This window comes from Cetorhinus maximus, chromosome 14 (genome assembly GCF_964194155.1).
Source record: "Cetorhinus maximus chromosome 14, sCetMax3.hap1.1, whole genome shotgun sequence".
NCBI lineage: Eukaryota > Metazoa > Chordata > Chondrichthyes > Lamniformes > Cetorhinidae > Cetorhinus > Cetorhinus maximus.
Window position 1 is genome coordinate 89,144,517 of NC_135892.1, and position 18,796 is coordinate 89,163,312.

The 18,796-nt window shown below is 44.2% G+C and overlaps 1 protein-coding gene across 2 annotated transcripts in view; it reads right to left on the reverse strand.

Moving 5' to 3' along the window:
* abcg8 (ATP-binding cassette, sub-family G (WHITE), member 8) overlaps positions 1–18,796 on the reverse strand; it is a 58,349-nt gene that overhangs the window by 38,367 nt on the left and 1,186 nt on the right. For both annotated transcript variants that reach the window (XM_078557197.1, XM_078557198.1), the window contains 4 exons: positions 9,739–9,895; positions 8,378–8,616; positions 6,568–6,700; positions 4,390–4,659 (listed from right to left, as the gene is read on the reverse strand). In XM_078557197.1, coding sequence (XP_078413323.1) covers positions 4,390–4,659; positions 6,568–6,700; positions 8,378–8,616; positions 9,739–9,895 — 799 coding nt within the window. The remainder of the gene's footprint in view (positions 1–4,389; positions 4,660–6,567; positions 6,701–8,377; positions 8,617–9,738; positions 9,896–18,796) is intronic.

An 18,796-nucleotide genomic window follows, 5' to 3' on the forward strand; every position in this document is an offset into this window, starting at 1 on the left:
CCAGAATTTTCTGTTCAGCGTGCGGGGGCGGGCCCCGCACGCTGACACGTAAAATGACACGTAGTGACATCGGGCGCGAGTCCCAATGTCAATGCATGTCATTCCAATCTTTCGTTCAGCGGCACGCACCAGAGTCGGCTGTGCGCCCACTGAACTGTCAAAGGCCGGTTAAGGCCATTAATACACTAATTAACCTAATTGTCAGGGCTGGCCGTCCAAACTTAACGTTGGCAGGCAGGCGAAGAACCCAGGCAGCCTTTGCATTTTTCATGAAGCCTCATCCACGGCGCTAAGGCAGCTCCGTGCCTCAGAGAAATTTCTGCACTCTTTCGCGCGACAGCGCACAGGCCCCGACTCTCCCTCCACCCCCGCCCGCACAGGTACCGCTGAGCACTACTGGGCGTGTGTCACACTGGGCGGGCTTTAATTGGCCCGCCCACGTAAAATGGCGGCGTGCAGCCGATTGCGGGTGGCGATCGGCTCTGCGCCCGCCCGTGCCCGCTCCCAACTGGCCCACCCGACAGGGAGAAAATTCTCCCCGTGATGTCAAAAATTGCTGACTGATGGCTTGAAGAAAAATTTAATCTTTTTAAATGTTGATTGATAGATTAGATAATGAAGAGCATTCCATAAATGCTGATTCACATGGCAAGAGTTATCCGACTGTAGACAATTCAACATGGGAGTTCCCTCCTCTCTCAAGTGTGATCTGAAGTATAAGCTACCAACTTAGAATGCTTTAAATATAAATCCATTTTATTGCACCAGAGGCTTCAAAGAACAATTTTCATGAATGGCAGTATCATGTAATAAATACTTCGTGATTGAGGCAGTTCAGATAACTCATGAGAGTCATGATTAATTGACAGTCTAAAGAGAGGAGATATTCATTATGTCACACAGAAGTATATCCAATGGAACTGAAAATGTTTTTTGTTTACTTTCCCCTCCAGTATCTTCCCTTTTTTCTTGAAGGAGCTGGGTTGTGCTTCGATATGGTTCCATGAGTGTCAATGGCCCTCCAGGATTTCACTCAAGTGCAACATTCTTTATGTTTGAGCTCTTGGTGGGGAGTGGTCTTCAATAGAGCAGGAGTCACACAGAACAGTGGGTGAGGAAATATTAACCTGATCATATGGCAAACATGAAATCATGGAAAACAAAAAAGAAACTGGACATCAGGGGCCAAATTCCACCCCCCACTTTTTAAAACCTGTGATCTCTGCGGTTTCAGGGTGGACAGGTGTGGGAGTTATGCTGGGAACCTTTCCATCAATTTCCCAATATTTGACACCACTTCTGATATTTTCCATTAAAACTGAATGCACCTCCTCATATTTAGGTGTTTGAATGCAGTTGTAAGTTAATGATGTGTTATTTGTGTTTTCTCAATGTTGGGTGTGAGGAATGCTGTTTCTGAGAATCCGTAAGATCATTAAGAAGACAAAAGGGGGATCCAAGGCTGCAAGGCTGCCCAGCATAGTGGAAATTGATCTTTTTCTTTAGCCAGTAACAGCAGCCATAGCTTCTCCCCCTCCCGAAGGAGGTGACCAGCTGACCCCGAGAATATCAATAAGAGCCCACTAACAACATTCAAATTAGTCTGCTTCTGGGAGAATTGTCAAGGTGAGAAAAGAAACACACCTCTCGAAGGAAACCCAACATAGAAGAAAACCTAAGATTAAGTAGCACTTTTAGACTTCTGTGCTACAACAAATTGCATAATGTGACCTCCAAGTAGCCTTCCTGGAATATTTTGGTCCATAAGCTGGAGAAAAATCTACAATCTGAAGGACTTATTTGAATTGTTGGAAAGATTGCTGTTGGAGCACACCTCATTTAATAGCCCCCCAGGATTTCACTCATTGATCTCATTTAATAGAGCAGGTCTTTGGCTTAATGGCAGCAATCCTTTGAGTCCGAAGGCACAGGGTTCAAACCTGCTCTCAATTCAGAGTTAACATCTGGAAGAGCTATCACGTCCAGCGAGTGTGGGAGTCCAACCCCCATCATAAAGGCTGTGGGAGCCCATTAAAACCCTCCTGCCTAAAAGGACTTAAAACCCACGCCCCGCAACCGCACCCCCCACTCCATTGGATAGTATAGTGATGGGTATGACTACGGAAAGAGTGTCCAGTTCCAGCCTGTCATTCTGTTAATCAGGGTATCAGTCCTTTCACTACTTCAGACTGTTCTCCGAGGGAAGAATATGAAGATAATAAACATAAATTTTAAATGCAAGTACAGTGTTGCACTTTGACAATTTATATCCATGACAGACACTGATTTTTTTGATTTTTCGATAATTCACAACGGGCAGAATTTTGCCCTTGGCGGCCGGGCTCAGCGAGAGCGGTCAGGGAGCCAACTGCAATCGGGACCGGACCGCAATTTCATGCTGGCTCAGAGCTGCCTCAAGGAGATGAAGCGTTTTTTAAAAAGAAAATGAAGAAAATAAAAATGGAATAAAACATGTCCCCTCACGTGACTCTGACACATGAACAGGGACATGTTATTAATTCAATTTTATAACTTTTATTTTAGCTTTGCTTGCTTTTGGAAACCCCATCCTGCCTATGGATGAGGTTTCCAAAAAAACGTAAAGGCTGCTTGGCTTTATCGCCTGCCCGCTGACCGTTAGGTTGGACGGGCAGCGAAAAGTTTAAGTTAATTGATCATTTAATGGCCTTAACAGGCATTTTAATTGTCGGTGGGCATGCTGCCGGCTTCAGCGCGCGCCCACTGACCGAACTATCGCACAACTGTGTGTTGATGTCGGCATCATTTCATGCTCGAGCGGGTCAGGTGCGCGCTCGCCCGCCAGGCAAAAATTTCTGCCCATGATAAAGGTCTTAGTCAATCATGTTTTCCTTTACTATACTACTTGGGGCCAATCTTGAATGCTTCCATCCATTGTGAATGGTACAACAGCAGTTGAAGATAGCTCATAAATCACATGCCACTCTTTTTTTGCAGGTGTTTTGGATGCTGAGATGGGCTACTGGAGCTCCTGGAAAGCTACTTGTAATATGCCAGTTCAGTTGTTCAGCGCAAATAGGACCACAATTACAATTGTGAATAACAAATGGGCTATGTATGATCTGTGCCCATTTGAACTGGCATTGAGCAGCCTAACCAGCATTCTATAAAGAAACTACTAAAGAATGCTCAGGAAATGGCTGAAGATTATTTTTAAACTTTACCTTTCTGAGATCAGGAGGGGGAGTATTCCTTCTTTTCCTGGACCCATAAAAGTGGTAAAAGAACTCCAGCCCACTGATGGTCTGTGCAAGGCCCTCTGGTGCTGGTTCACACCCACCCTCACCCATTAAAGCTCTGATGGTGTAGGAGCCCAATTTCCGCCAGGCCCAACTGGCGAGCTGCCTCAAAGAATTGAATAAGTGTGTAAATGAGGCCTTGGCTTTAAAGGCCGTATTGCAGTAACAATGGGCAGGTGTAGGGTTGCCAACCCTCCAGCATTGGCCTGGAGGCCCCACAAATTGAAGATCAAGCTCCAGGACACAGCTGTGTGCAACACTTGAGGAGAATCCTAGGGGCATTAAAAAGGTTGTTTTTTTGACATTTTCTTTGAACAGTTCTCTTTACAAGATATAAAAATATTGAAGATGGGAAAAAAAAGTGGTTATTTGGCTGACAGTCAAACATCACTCAATTGGGTAATGAGTCTTTGTGCTTTCCAATTGACATGGGAAGGCAGTGCATCACAAGGATAGATGTGTTGTCCAACTAATGGCTGGCGTGTGAGGCAAGTCATGTGATAGAACCTCCAGGAATACATTTAATCACAGTTGGCAATCCTAGGCAGGTGGCAGGCCCACACAACAATCACCCATTGCGACCCTCAAATTAAAATCAACTCCATCATCTCAAATTACTATAACTTATTCTTCTGTGAAAAGTAAGGATTTGATGCAATATCTGATTATTGGTCAGGTTGCTAAGATTTGTTTGGACAGATATTTATTTAAAAGATAACGAAGAACTGATGACTAATGGAAGCGAGCTATACCAAGGTTCCAATTAAGAGTTACACCCTGAAACAATAACCATCTTTCTCTTTCAGATGTTGACTGAGCTGTTGTGCTTTTTCAGCATCTTATCTTTTAGTTTTTATTTTAAGCTCTGGCAGAATGCAAGTTCTTGAGGGACAAGCAAGGTTATGGTTATGAACTGTGGCATTAAGTGTAATACTGGGATTAGTTCAGAAGTACTAAACACCATAAAGAGTCTTATTTTCCATCACAGTTGAAAGGCCAAAAATACAATTGAAGAAAATGTAGCTGATCACTTCAAAGGCAAGGTCAGAATGACTCAACCTTATGTCTAGCATTACCATTGAGAACCATTCTCAGTATGTTCAATACTCACCATAAAAATCGCAAGGGTTGCAATACTTCGGACAAGGATAGCCTATTGAGGTAAAATATGGAATCATATCCTTAGCTGTTCCACAATACGTTGTAACTCCTGAAGAAAGCAGAACAACCAGATCGAACAAGTGGAATATGTCTGACCGTGGTTGATGGATTGACATTAGGATCAATCGATTTCCTCTTGCAAGTCTTGAGAGAGTCATCACCAAATTGTGTGCTGTAAAACTATCAAGTCCAGAGGTGGGTTCATCTAATATTAAAATACCTGGAACCAAAAATATTTCCTAGTTTCATTAGCTTATATTTATCAATTGTGACAGGTTATCAAAACAAAGCTTATTTAGATAGGTGCTACTCAGCTTCTTCTATGAACTAATACTTTCTCAATCACCTGGATATCACTGTATCTTAATGCATTTAGGGACGTCCCTCTCCACCTGCCATCCTTGGATCCCTGGAGCCGCGCCACCCCCCTTTCCACTTGGATCCTTAGAGCTGCTGCCGCCGCCACCCCCCCACCACCCCACCTGGATCCATGGAGCTGCTGCCACCTCATACAAAAATGGAAAATGTCTAGGTGCAGACAAAGAGTGGCCCCAAAGTTTAGCAATGCCTCCCTGCAAGTTCTCTCCCAGGCCATCCTGGAACAGCGTGAGGTTCTGCTTCTCAGGGATGGCAGATGGAGGCTCTCCATCCTGTCCTGAGCACTTTTGACAATGGGGAGCTCTATACTTAGCATCAGTCACATCCTGGTCTCCACTCACTCCACTGTGGTCAACTCTATCCTCAAGGTTCATTGAAGAGAACTCTTCTTGTTAATGCAGCCATGTCCGTGGACATTCTTATAGTGACCCTGGAACTGGGCACCATCACCCTCCCTCAATCATCCTCGACCCTCACTCCATCAGCCTTGCCCTGCTTTCGGTGGCTTTTGACCCACCCCCATCATCCTTGACCAGCTATCATTGACCTTCAAACTTCCCCCAGCACAGTGGAACTATCCTCCCCCAGTCTTTACTCCAGACCTGCCATCCATCATCCTCAACCCTCTCTCTATCCTCCTGGACCTACCCTCTGTTACCCTTGGCTCTCAGAATTCAACATCGACCTTCCCTGTCCCCTCATCTCCCCACAATTATGTTCGACCCACCATATTTTGACTTTGACCTTTTACTGTATAGTCCAGCTTCCTCTCTGTACCCAATGAGACTTCATAGGGCTGTCACCTCTCTCCCTCCCTCAGACAGCCATGCCCCAGTCCTCTTTAATGGCCGCCACCAATCATCAATGCCTCCTCTCCTGTAGTTGAACAAAGCTCCCCATCGAGGAAAAAGCAGCTCCTACTCACTTCAAATCCACCAGGAAGACTACCTCGCCTGCTGCACATCACGTTTAAGCAGTTGTGAATCTGAAGGCATATGTTTTTTGTTTGCTGATTACGTAATTGGAAAAGTATACTTCTGGCAAGGTTGCCTTTTAATGAGCACACATGACATGCAAACGAATGGAAAAGAGATTCCTGACGCTTACTGTCGGGAAGCCCAATCCATCATTAATCAGCCATCAACTTAGTTCCATAGTTTCATTCCGCCATTGGAAAGCTGAGTTTTGGCTTCCCACACAAGCCCACCTCGTCGACCGTTCCTGGGAGCTTCACAAGGTTCCAACAAGCAACATCAAAATAAGTTGTGGTTAGAGTATTAACAGGCATTCTGAAAATGGAAATGATGAAACATCCAGATAGATAAGTGGGAGACATCATTAATCTTTGGGAATAAGATTTTGCCTAACAAATTTAATGGAGTTCATTGAGAAAATGATGCATCCTGTTTGCAATGGAAATTCTGTGGATGTGATCCACTTAAGTTTTAGCAAGACTTCATGCCACACTAAAACAGGCTTTTTAGGTGGATTGGAAGTTGGCCAAGCCTGAGAAAGCAAAAGGAATTATAAATGGAGTTAGCTCTGTCACTTTATCACGAAAGGCATAAGTTAGCTACATCACTGTGACCCAATGTGAGTGAGCAGCTTGCCAACATTCACTATCTAAGCTCACTTGTGAATATAGGCTACCTGATATGACAGTGAATGGCTTCAGGTGCCTATGAAAGCATAACTCGGCACGCTAGAGAACAACATAACATTAACAGAGGGATAAATAATGGCTGTTTACCAGGATTCCACAGAAGTTGCACTCCAATGCTCACCCGTCGTCTCTCACCTCCAGAGACTCCTCGTGTAAAATAATTCCCAACTCTAGTGTTAGCACATTGTCTTAGTCGGAGTTCTGCTATAACATCCTCTATCTGAAAAAGATCATGAATCAGAATCTAAAATTATATATGTCACCCCTTAGGTTAATTATTTGTTTGTCCCTAATTCAATCATAAAGTTAAAACAATTCTTATATTAAAACAGCAGTTTTCTATGTACAATTTAAGAAAACAATGTATTTGGAATTTTGGGAAATCCATGTTTACAAATGATGAAAAATTGATATGAAAATCAAATACAGACAGATGGGATGATAATCCTGTCTCTGAACTGACTGTAATACTTAAATATGAAATGGGCAGCCCATAGCATAAAACTAACCCTAGCTGGAAGAGAAGTTCTGACCTCTTTACAGGAGTGATCAGAATGGCTGATGTAGGAAATGAAAAATACCCAAGTGGTGAAGTGGGTTCGGGACAAAAGCATATCAGATTGGTATAGTGTTGCATAGCACTAAACCTGTAAATGGCTGAACTTGACACTTGAACCCATGAAATGGCAAAATGTTTAATTTTCAACAGTAACATCCCTCACATTGAATACCAAAAAGAAAAATCTAGGGGAGGGTTATTGATTAAAAAGGGTTTAAAACAAATATAAACATTGAAAAAATATAAAGGGGTAGAGTAGTGTAATAGTCATGTTAACTGAGCTAATATTCCAGACAGCATGAGCTTAAATTCAACAATGGCAGTTACATTTGTTGGGAATTGGTGAACCTATGGCATTTTGCTACAATCTAACAGCTCCATGGTCACTTTTACTGACATTAGTTTTTATTATCAGTCTTTTTTGAACATAATTCAAAATAATAAAAACTAATGTCAGTAAAAGTGACCATGGAGCTGTTAGATTGTAGCAAAATGCCATAGGTTCACCAATTCCCTTTCGGAAGGGACACTGGCTGTCCTTACTCAGTCTAGCCTATATGTGACTCCTCTCATAACTCACCCAAGTAATCATTCATCATGTATGAGCTTTAATTAGTAACTGTTGGCTGGTTATTTGAATTTGGTGAAAATCACAGAAAAGCATGGTTTTGATTGTCATGATAATAGCTGATTGTGGTGTGGACTCCGATATTAGAAACTATACGGTACTCTGTACTATATATATATATATATATATATATATATATATATATAAAATATATATAGGGTCACCTGACCTGGGGGTTGAAGGTCAGATAGCACATGTTGGAGTCTCACTTGATAGAGTTCAGACACTGCAGACATGTGCTCAAGTTAGGAAAATGTATTATCAATAAAGTTAGCTCAGCTACAACGTCAACAGCTTGTGTGCATCATTAAAAAAATGAAACAAGAAACAAGACATTGATGTCACATGGTATCCTTGCATATGGGCTTTTCCCACAGTAAAATGCAGGAATCCCATTTGATATTTTCCCCTCCCTAGGCAGGGACACTGAATAACATTCCTTCACATCCAGGATGGAGATCAATTGACACTGTACAATTGATGGAAACCCTCCTGCCCTGTATAACCCTCAGTTCCACACCAGGCACTGTATTTACACAGTGTAAGCCATTGAGGGACTGTGGAAAGATAACGTCTGGCAGAGGAAGGTATAGAACTATGCAGACAGGGAAAGGCAGTGGGTTTGGTTTTAGATTGCTCTAGCAAAGAATTGACAATCACGTGATGGACCATTGATCTCCTTCTATGCAGTAGACTTCCGTGTTTCTTACCCTTTTGTTTCTTTGTTCTTCCGAGAAGTTATTTGGAAGACGCAATTTTGCAACAAATGTCAATGTTTCTCTTACAGTAAGGTTGGGTAATAATCGGTCATCCTGTCGTACATGTGCAATACACTTTTTAACCAGCTGCCTGTTAACTGGTGTTTCATTGATCAAGACTTTGCCAGATTTGACTTTCCCTCCTTCATCTCTACAGGTGATGATGTCAAGTAAAGATGTCTTCCCACACCCTGGTTATTCACAAATTAAGAAAAATAATTCAAATATCACTTGATTATATTTTAAGGACTTATTTCCAAAGCCTGTTCCAAACCAATAAAGTGGGTTTTCTGCAATAATATTGTTTTCCTTTGAGTGGCTAACATATATCGAAATTTAGGGCCGAGGCCCTTGGTAGTATGTCAGCATTTGCATGGAATGACTAAGAGTGTTTTCATTGGCCTGGTTCTTACGAGCAGCGGCAATGATCTTCGGATTGATGCTGCGATCGAAAACTCCCCCAACTCGACGATGCTGCACACTTCTACCGGGACCTTATGAGCCCGCCTTTCCCAGAAAAGCACAGCACAGTGTCCATCAGGGATCTCTGTCGAACAGAGTAGAGTCGGGAAAGACAGCTCCTTTTTACGGTATAAGCTGTTGTATGGTAAGTTTAAAGGTCCGGTTTGAAAGTTAGTGGATGAATGTTAGTGGATGGGTGAATGAATGAATAGGTCGGTGGGTGAGGGCGTTAAGTGGGTAAGTGGATAGGGGGATAGATAGATGAAATGGTAGATGGGTGAAGTGGTGTAGGATGGGTGGGTAAATTAGGTGGCAGGCAGGTGAGGTAGCAAGTGGGTGGGTGGCAGATGGGTGAGCGGGCAGGTGGGTCTGGGGGGGTGGTGGCTGGAGTTGCAATCGGGTTAGGTTCTGCGTAATTGTGTCTGTTTAGGTGGTCAGGCCAGGTCTGGAGTGTAGTCGGGTGGTTGGTGGGGCGGGGCGGGGAAGTTGGGTAGTTACCACCTCAAGAATAATTAGGTATGGGCAGCAAATGCTGGACTAGCCAGTGACGTCCACATGCCATGAAAGAGTAAATTTTGAATAAAGGCATGTTAACAAAAATCACCTATGATATAGTTAATATATACAAATTGTTACAAACTTAAATAAATGGCACTGCCTTGTTTTCATTTAAAGCGGAATTTCAGTGCTAAAATAATGTAGATATCCTGAGTGCACAACTTCCCAGAGCTCACATCATGAAATTGCACATGCCCAGAACAGCATTTTCCATGCACAGATGAGCACATGCGCTAAGAGTGAAGAATCAGAAAATTTATCCCATTAAGAGAACACCAATTTGGATGACTTACCAGAACTCCCTATAACAGCCAACATCTGCCCACTTCTGACTTTCAGGTTCAGATTCTTCAGAGCTATTGTTTGTCCATTTGGATTTAAATTCCATTGCCAAGGCATTTGTAATTCTGCCAGCTTCTCATACCAAGGGATCTGTGCTGCAGAATTTACCTGCATTTTATAGGCAAGAAATGCATATCAAAGAATGCCAAGAGAAGTCTCAAAACACTTTGTTTCATCAAAGTTAATAATTGCTACAGAGCATTTTTTGTTTAAAAGCACATCAGACACCCCAGTAGCTCAGTGGGTAAATACACTGCATGGTCAGATGGGCTAGGAAAGTCCCAGAAGTGTGCTGAGTTGCCTGATCATGGTTGGTGTGATGGTATGTTGCTATTGTTGGTTTCACTGTCCATGGATTAGAGAGGGGAAAAATGTTTGTGCACCCTTTCTCCTGATCACTGTCATTTAACTCTTGTTGAAAAGTGCCTGTGTTAAGGGGAGGTGGTGGCATAGTGGTATTGTCACTGGGTTAGTGTTCCAGGGACCCAGGGTAATACTCTGGGTTCAAATCCCACCATGGGCACACTGTGAATTTTGAATTCAACAAAATTTGGAATCAAGAATCTGATGATGTACATGAAACCACTGCCGACTCCCTTTAGAGAAGGAGATCTGCTGTCCTTACCTGGTCTGGCCTACATGTCACCAGCAATGTGGTTGACTCTGAAAGACCCCCTGAAGGACTCTGAAAGACCCCCTGAAGGGATGAGCAATAAATGCTGGCCTACCCCACATCCCATGAACAAATTAGGAAAAAAAGTAGGAATCTAACTGTATTGGGTTTGGCTAGGATTGACAACCTGCAGCTCCTCTGAAGCTGCACACAGCTCTTTGGCATCTCACTTGTTGTTCCCAACCTTTACCAGTTGTGCTAAAAACTGAAAGGAGTGTGTAGGTTTGGTAAAACAAAAACTGGGTGCAATGATAAGGACCTGGCTGTGAGGTGCTCTAGATGTTGCCTAACGTGGGCAGGTCTGGTCCATTCCCCACTCCTGCGTTGTGGCAGTCACATGAACCATCTTCTGCTTTATCTGGAGGTCAAAAATGGACCGTGTTTGCAGGGACACAATGTACAAATCTCTAGATAAAGGAGGAAAATACTTACCCAACATCGCCCCCATCTTGATGGCCACCTTTGTGTGCAACTGCATCAAGTGCTCAAACACCAAGTGTCACTATGTGTTGAGGTTCTACCTTTCCCTGGTAATGCTGAGAATGGGTCTGGCCACATTGCCACGGAACACTCTAAGCAGTTGGACTGTGCCATACTACCTATCCCTTGTGGAAATTTATGCAGAGAAACATCTTAGACCACAAGGCAATGGTTTGCACATAACATCCTAGAGGCCCTGTGGGAAAAGGAGATTGTGGGTCCTGTTGGAAAGTTCGCTGAGCAAACTGTCAAAGTTATTTTGCAGAATTCCTCAGCTCCAGAGCTTTCAAACAAGCACCAAGATGTAGCTTGGCTGGTGGTGACACTCCCCATCAGCTCCTTCCTACACGCCCAGACGGCGACAATGCATGACACCCTCTGTGGGCTGTATTGCAGGGCTCCACCAGACCGGTCCAGGCACCGGAACGTCATCTTCAGCATCCCGATGGTCTGCTCCATCAAGTTGCAAACTGCAGCATGAGCCTCATTATAGCGTCGCTCCGCTGCAGTCTGAGGCCGCCACATGGGTGTCATCAGCCACGGCCTCTGCGGGCCCCTGAGGAGCTATTCCTGCAGCTTCTGTGGACCCTGAAAGACTCCAGGGATCTGTGACCAACTGAGGATGTAGACGTCGTGCACACTCCCTGGAAACTGTGCGGTGGCATAGTAGTATTGTCACTGGATTAGTGCAGGATGTGTTTCTGGTGGTCGCACACCAGATACACTCATTCAGCGAATGGAACCCTTGCGGATGATGTAGTGCACTGTGTGTTGCAATGGAGATCTGAGCGCCACATGAGTGCACTAGATCACACCCTGCACCTGTGGGAAACCCGAGATCTGGGCGAATCCAATCGCTCTTGCATCCTGGCTGTCCTGGTCCTGGGCGAAATGCACAAAGTTGTGTGCCCTTACAAAGATGGCATCCGTGACCTCATGGATGCATTTGTGGGTGGAGGCTTGTGATATCCCACAGAGGTCACCTGTGGAACCCTGAAAGGAGCCACTGGAATAGAAATTGAGTGCCGCAGTCACTTTCACAGCCACTGGCAGTGCATTCCCTCCATGTCCCTGTGGCGCCAAATCCTGCAGTGGCTGGCAGATGTGACCAACCAGTTTCCTAGACATACGCAGTCTTTGGCAGATGACCGAGATGGTTCTCGGTCATCTGCAGGAATGAAAGGTGGTATCTATAGACTCTGGGCGTTGCCAGGTGCCGGCCTGCGCCGTCTCGCTGTGGCTCATAGGCGGCATGTGCAGGAGCCCCAGCTGCCCCTTCTTCCTGAGGTTGCTGCTCCTGCCTCTGCACAGCCAGGAGCGTCAGTCGCTCTCTCCTCCATCTTTGCACTCTGTAGGCCATCAGGCATACAGCTAGTTCACCAGGCTCCATGATCCTGATGTACTCCTCCTGCAGGATGGAAGAGAGAGATACGTGGTTAGCATGTGTGCACTAAGAACCTGTCCTGGTTAAGTGTGACAGCCCCTTAACTCATCATGGCGAGTGCTGGCCACCACTTAGATGGCCGGAGATTAGTGCGCTGCATGGCTGCGCTGTTAGCTTGAACCATGGGGAAACTGGTCCAAACTGGGATGCTGACATTGCAAGGGTCTGTGAGAGCCTCCAGCAGTGACTGATACATGGCCAGCTTTAGTGAGGAGGTGGCACAACGTGTGCAGTCATCCAACTGTTCTGTAGTCCACTAAAATGCTCATGAGTTTGCAGTCTGTGCCGGGGTGGAGGGGTGGGTAGGGAGCTCTGGAGCACTCGGTGGCACTCTGATGCCTCTGCGTTGCTTGAGTGGGCAGATAAGCTAGGAGCCCGACCCCAATCATATCAATGTGGCTGCGCCTGAACTGTCTCAGTTGCAGAGAAATAGTCACTTATACAGGCTTCTCGAATGTGTGGCCACTTCCCTCACCCATCCTACCCCCGACCCTGAATGCCTGTGCACTATATTCAACAGCAGCACTGCCCTTGCCCACCCCCACCCCCCCCCCGGCCCCCGTCGCCTCAAAGGCAGGGCTGCCCTTGCCCCCCCACCGCCACGAGCCGCCTCAATGGCAAGGCTACCCTTAACCCCAACCCCCTGCCGCCCCTGAAGCTTGAAGCCCAACAGGCGACCCTGGTGAGTGCTGCACGGCAATATTGTGTACTCACCTCCAAATTCCACTCAAAGTGCAGGCCACCAAGTGCACGCCTTTTATGTGCTGTTGTGAAACACATCGGTGTGCTTTCCTGCCAGCAGGGACGGATGATCCAGTTGGGTGTGTGTGTGGTGGTGGGGTGGGGGGGGACCTTTCCGGCGGGCTGGCCTTATAATGATATGCTGATGTATTACAATGAGGTTCCTGACATCTGATGGCCGGAATCACAAACTGGTTTCCCGCTGTTGTAAAACCGATTGCGCCATATTGTCCGCTCACTACACCGGTCACACACGACGCCAGCGGGCACGGAAAATTCTGCCCTGAGACAATTATATTTTGCAATCATAAATTTTTTCTTCATCTGTATCTAACCTTTGTGTGCCTGACAGCGTATGTGAGACAAGGGAGTGAGATGTTGTATTTTAAACCAACTGGGCATGTGTGGGATAATAAATAATCTCCTTTATTTTTAAAAACTCACAAAAGAAGCTAGTTGCTGGAATTTTTTAAAAGTGGGACAATTACTCAATTGCGGTTAAGAAAACACACACACCTCACATACAAAACACATTGATCATGAAAGTAAGGAAACAAATAAATTTCATCCGTGACAATTCTATTTCAAAATGGATGGAAGACTCCTATGGTCTGGCTCTGTCTATGCCAAAATACACATTAAAATACCAGCTGCATCTGTAGGCAATATTTTGATCGCAGTTTACAATGTTAAAAATGCTGGTATGTAACATTCATCATGAAACCTCTCAGGTGCTGGAATTTGGACTCAAGACTTAGTATGTAGTTCCACAACAACACCACTGGGTGCCAGCACAAGAATTTGTCACCAGATTTAAATCAATGCAAGGACAAAAGCTTTAATTTCTGTACTGTTTGGCAATTTGCTTCAAACCAGTTCTCAGCTCTCTCCGATTTTCCAATGAAATGTGACCATTTTTCAATATCAGCCCTCACGAGTATTCCGACCCATTATCCAGCCTCCCTTTATTTTGTACCTGAGACTGAAAACAGCACCTCACCAGGACAGTTCTTGATGAATTTAAACTTGGAATCGTGTGGAGGGAATAAATAATCCCTTCCCCCAGTGTGTTAATCCGTACTGATGGGAAGGAAGTGGAATTCATTGTAATACCCCTTTCACTTGCTGACTGGATAATTCAGAAATTTAGCTGTGGCTCCCCATTTACATCGCTACAGGAGATGAAAATATCCTAAAATGTCACTGAATAATTTAAATTCCCAAAGTCTCCAAATGGTACACACTCTTCTTGAGCTTAAACATGTACTTTCCATGCTACATATTTAAAATATGTAATGAAATACAGCAATATCACCATTGAAATAATATAAAGCACCGAAAAAATAGTTAACACAACATTCAAATTCATTCCATTCAAATTAATTTCTATAGCATTAGAAATAAATTTTACGCTATTATGATGAATATTAATTATCACCATTCCTTTCTTGAGTACTTCTGTTGTCTAAGTTGGTATGATAATGAAAGTATGAAGGCAGAACACCAAAAAGAAATGACTAATATAGCTGCTTGCCTACATGTTCTAAAGGTCTCCAAAGAATCATTAAAATTCCTTTAGGTTCAAATAAAAAATTTGATGACGTAAATCACAATGGCCCGGAATGTGCTGTCAGCAGTGAAGGAATAGTGTTCGCCGCTGACCTCGGAAAATGGTGTGCAGAAATAGTTAGTGGGCTTTGGAACATGGACTTCCACTTTTCCGATGTCAGTTTCAATTTAGCACCTCCTACAGGGGATCTGAGCACCCAGCAACAGAGCAGGCAGTAGGTAGCTTGATCAGCCAAACAGACTGAAAAATTCTCCAGACAGCAAAGTAGGAAGCATGAAATGGGGAATATAAATCACATTTAAGTCATTGTACAGGAAGAAATAAAAAAGAGTGAGAGATACACATGGAGTTTATTCCATTAACTTTAAAATGTCTTGCTGACAGAATGAGACTCCACACTTAAGCAATTAGTTTTACAGGACCAGGGGGTAAATACATTGTCAAAGACTCAGGGCAGAATTTTATGATTCCCCCGTGGATAGGTTTGAAGGTGACAGTGTGTATGGGGGGGGATGTAGAGGGAGGGAGGAGCTCTTAAAATGCAGCGCATTGCCTGCCTGCTGCCTACCTCCCCAACCTGTCTCTCACTTTACAGGAGGTGGTGGAGGCATTGGGCCTATTGAGGCCACTTTATTGCCTCATTCCCCCTGCTAGTTTACCTGTGGCAGGGGAGGCCCACACCAAGTGGGTAGCCCAGCAGCTTTTACTGGGCACCAGCTCTTCCCAACTGGTGTTGGGAAAGATGGGTTTACCTCCATTGGGGGTCCCCTGTGCTCATGGATGGCATGCCCCCAAGATCACAGCACCCCCCCCTTTAATCCTACCCCTGGCCTCTCAAACCTAGTCCCTCAATCTCCTTGCTGGGGCCTGCCAGCCAGGCCCCACCAATACCCCAAATTTACCATCAATTTGTCCTCCATTAATTCTTCTTCTTTGGAGATTGACTGCAGTCCCAGCAGTGGTCACTGCTCAAACCAGGCACTGCTGGGACTACAGAGCTGCCTGCCAATCCAGGGCTTCCTCCCCAAACGGGGCTGGAAGTCTCACCCTTAGTTAGCTAACACCCCACCAAACATTAACTGGCTGCACGCAAATGGCTTGGAAGGCAAATGGCATGTTGGCCTTTATTACAAGGGGATTGGGGTACAAGAATAAAAAAGTCTTGCTACAGTTGTACGAGGTTTTGGTGGGAACACACCTTGAGTACTGTGTGCTGTTTTGGTCTCCACATTAAGAAAGGATATACTTGCATTGGAGATGGTGCAGCAAAGGTTCACTAAATTGGTCTCTGGGATGAAAGGGTTGTCCTATGATGAGAGGTTGAGTAAATTGGGCTTATATTCTCTGGAGTTTAGAAAAATGAGAGGCATTCTCATTGAAACCTTCAAAATTCTGAAGGGTCTTGATAGGATGGACACAGAGGTGGTTTCGGCTGCTTGGGGAATCTAAAACATGGGGAACAGTCTTAGCATAAGGGGCCAATCATTTAAGACTGAGATGTGGAGAAATATCTTCATTAAAAGGGTTGTGTATCTTTGGAATTCTCTACCCCAGAGGGTTGTGGATGCTCCATCGTTGAATACAATTAAGGCTGAGATAGACAGAGTTTTGGTCTCTCAAGGAATTAAGGGATATGGGAAGCGGGCGGGAAAATTGAGTTGAAGCCAAAGGTCAGCCATGATCATATTGAACGGCGGAGCAGGCTCAAATGGCCATGTGGTCTACTCCTGCTATTACTTCCTATGTTATGACAGCCATTATCGGTGGGAATGCGTTCCTCACTGGCCCTTTGGATGGTGGGGCAGGAAACCCTGCCATCTGAAAAATCATGCCTTCAGTTACTCTTGACTGAACGAGGCTTATATTAAACCACCTTAAACCAGCTTATATTTCTCCTTTCTCCTAACTATGCTTCAGTTCTGCAGAAGGGTCGTGAAGGCTCGAAACGTTAACTGATTTCTTCTCCACCGATGCTGCCAGACCTGCTGAGTTTTTCCAGGTAATTCTGTTTTTGTTTTTAACTTTATCATTGCTCCTTACAGCGAGGATAATATGTAAAGAGTTAAAGTTCAGAACAAATCAGTGATTTCTAAATGATGTCATCTACAAAAGGCTGCAACAGCACACCCTACTGAAGAGGAGGGTAAAACTGACAGCCACTGACAAATTTCTGATTTTAACTGCATGCGTGCAGATGCCAGAAGTTGCTGTAAGGTTTATGCAGTAATAACAGCAAGCACTGACAGCCTCGTTGTTATTACTACCATGACAACGGGCCAACAAATTAACTTAAACCTGACGGTATCATTTTGAAAATGAAGCGAGGCTCTTTACCCTCCCTAAGCACAAAATATTTGCCAAACGATGTTTCCAAAGATTCTTTGATATACAGGTACACCATATTAGCCCCAATTTTCCTTCTTCTTGCCAAGATTGGGAGCCAAAAAATGTTTTCCCCCCAAATACGATGAAATGGGGAATGTAATTTGTAGGAACATGTTTTCAAATACATGATTTAGGAAAAGAGTTACCAAAGTCAAAGTCACAGAGCATCGAGTTGCAAGGTGTTTGCAGACAGACAAAACTGATTGATTTCAAAACCTCACACATGTCCACCGTACTCTGCTCACACCACTCAAAGGACAATTTTCTGGAGATACCTTCCAACTGTAGCATACTTAATGCAGTTTTATGTCATCAAGCAGCGAAATAAAATAGAAGTGAAAACTGACATTTAAATACCATCTTTCACACCACAGGGTGTCCCAAGTAGCTTTAAAGCTAATGAAATACTTTTGAAGTGTAATCATTGTCGTAATGTTGCAGTAGGCATCTGTAAACCCTGAATGCACAGCAACAGAGACCACTGGCACTGACGCCCACTAATGGAAACTATACTCGTGCTTTCAGGCAAGCATATCTCTCACTGCTCAAATATTTCTCAAAATTCAGCTCTGACCTGGGGAAAATTAAGCAAAATGCTACAGGATGCTGCATTAGTTCCTTATTAATGATTTGAACAAAACCTTTGACAATCAAATTAGCTTCCTCCATTAGTCTTGGCTAACCATCTTTACTCTTTTTCTGGGTGGGAACACTGGAAGATAACTAAGCCTAGATTAATCGATTGGCATTTTCTTCCAATATCCCACCACCAATTATTCACATCTACTTTTTTTGTGGGAATACAGGAATGCCTAACTGAGCATCCCACTTGAAATATTTTGGGGTTTGGAATTGATCAGTAAATCAGAAACAGATATGCTTCCGACTGGTTACCTGCATTGTCCAACGCAGAGCTGGAGACCTTAGCTGTGCTGTTGGCTCTCGCATCATCCCACTTTCTGCCCAGCAATAAAGGAGCAGGCACAGAGACTCAAGGGTTGCAAATACTGGCTAAATGTTAGGAAACAACCACATGATACCCTGTTGTTGCAAAGGGCTGTACTTAAATTTTATCTTCTGGGATTACTGCTGAAGGTGTACTCAGATCTCTCTGCACTAGTGCATTCAAAATCAGACCCAAAGTTATACTGTCAACAATGCAACGGGCAAAAATTTAGCAGATGGAATATAATGTGGGGAAATGTGATGTTGTTCATTTTGACAGGAGGAATAGGAAAGCAGAATATTATTTAAATGGTGAGAAACCACAGAATGCTGCTGTACAGGGAGATCTGGGTGTCATTGTACAAGATTCACAAAAAATTAGCATACAGGTACAACAATTAGGAAGGCAAATGGAATGTTGGCCTTTATTGCAAGGGGAATGGAGTATAACGTGGGGAAGTCTTGCTACAACTGTTCAGGGCAGTGGTGAGACTACACCTAGATTACTGTGTGCAGTTTTGGTCACTTTACTTAAGGAGGGACATTCTTGCATTGGAAGTAGTTCAGAGAAGGTTCACTAAGCTGATTCCTGGGATGAAGAGTTTGTATTATGAGGAAAGGTTGAGCAGGTTAGGCCTATACTCATTGGAGTTTAGAAGAATGAGAGGTAATCTTATTGAAACATATAAGATTCTGAGGGGGCTTGACAGGTTAGATGCTGAGGGGATATTTCCCCTCATGGGAGAATCTAGAACTAAGGACACAGTTTAA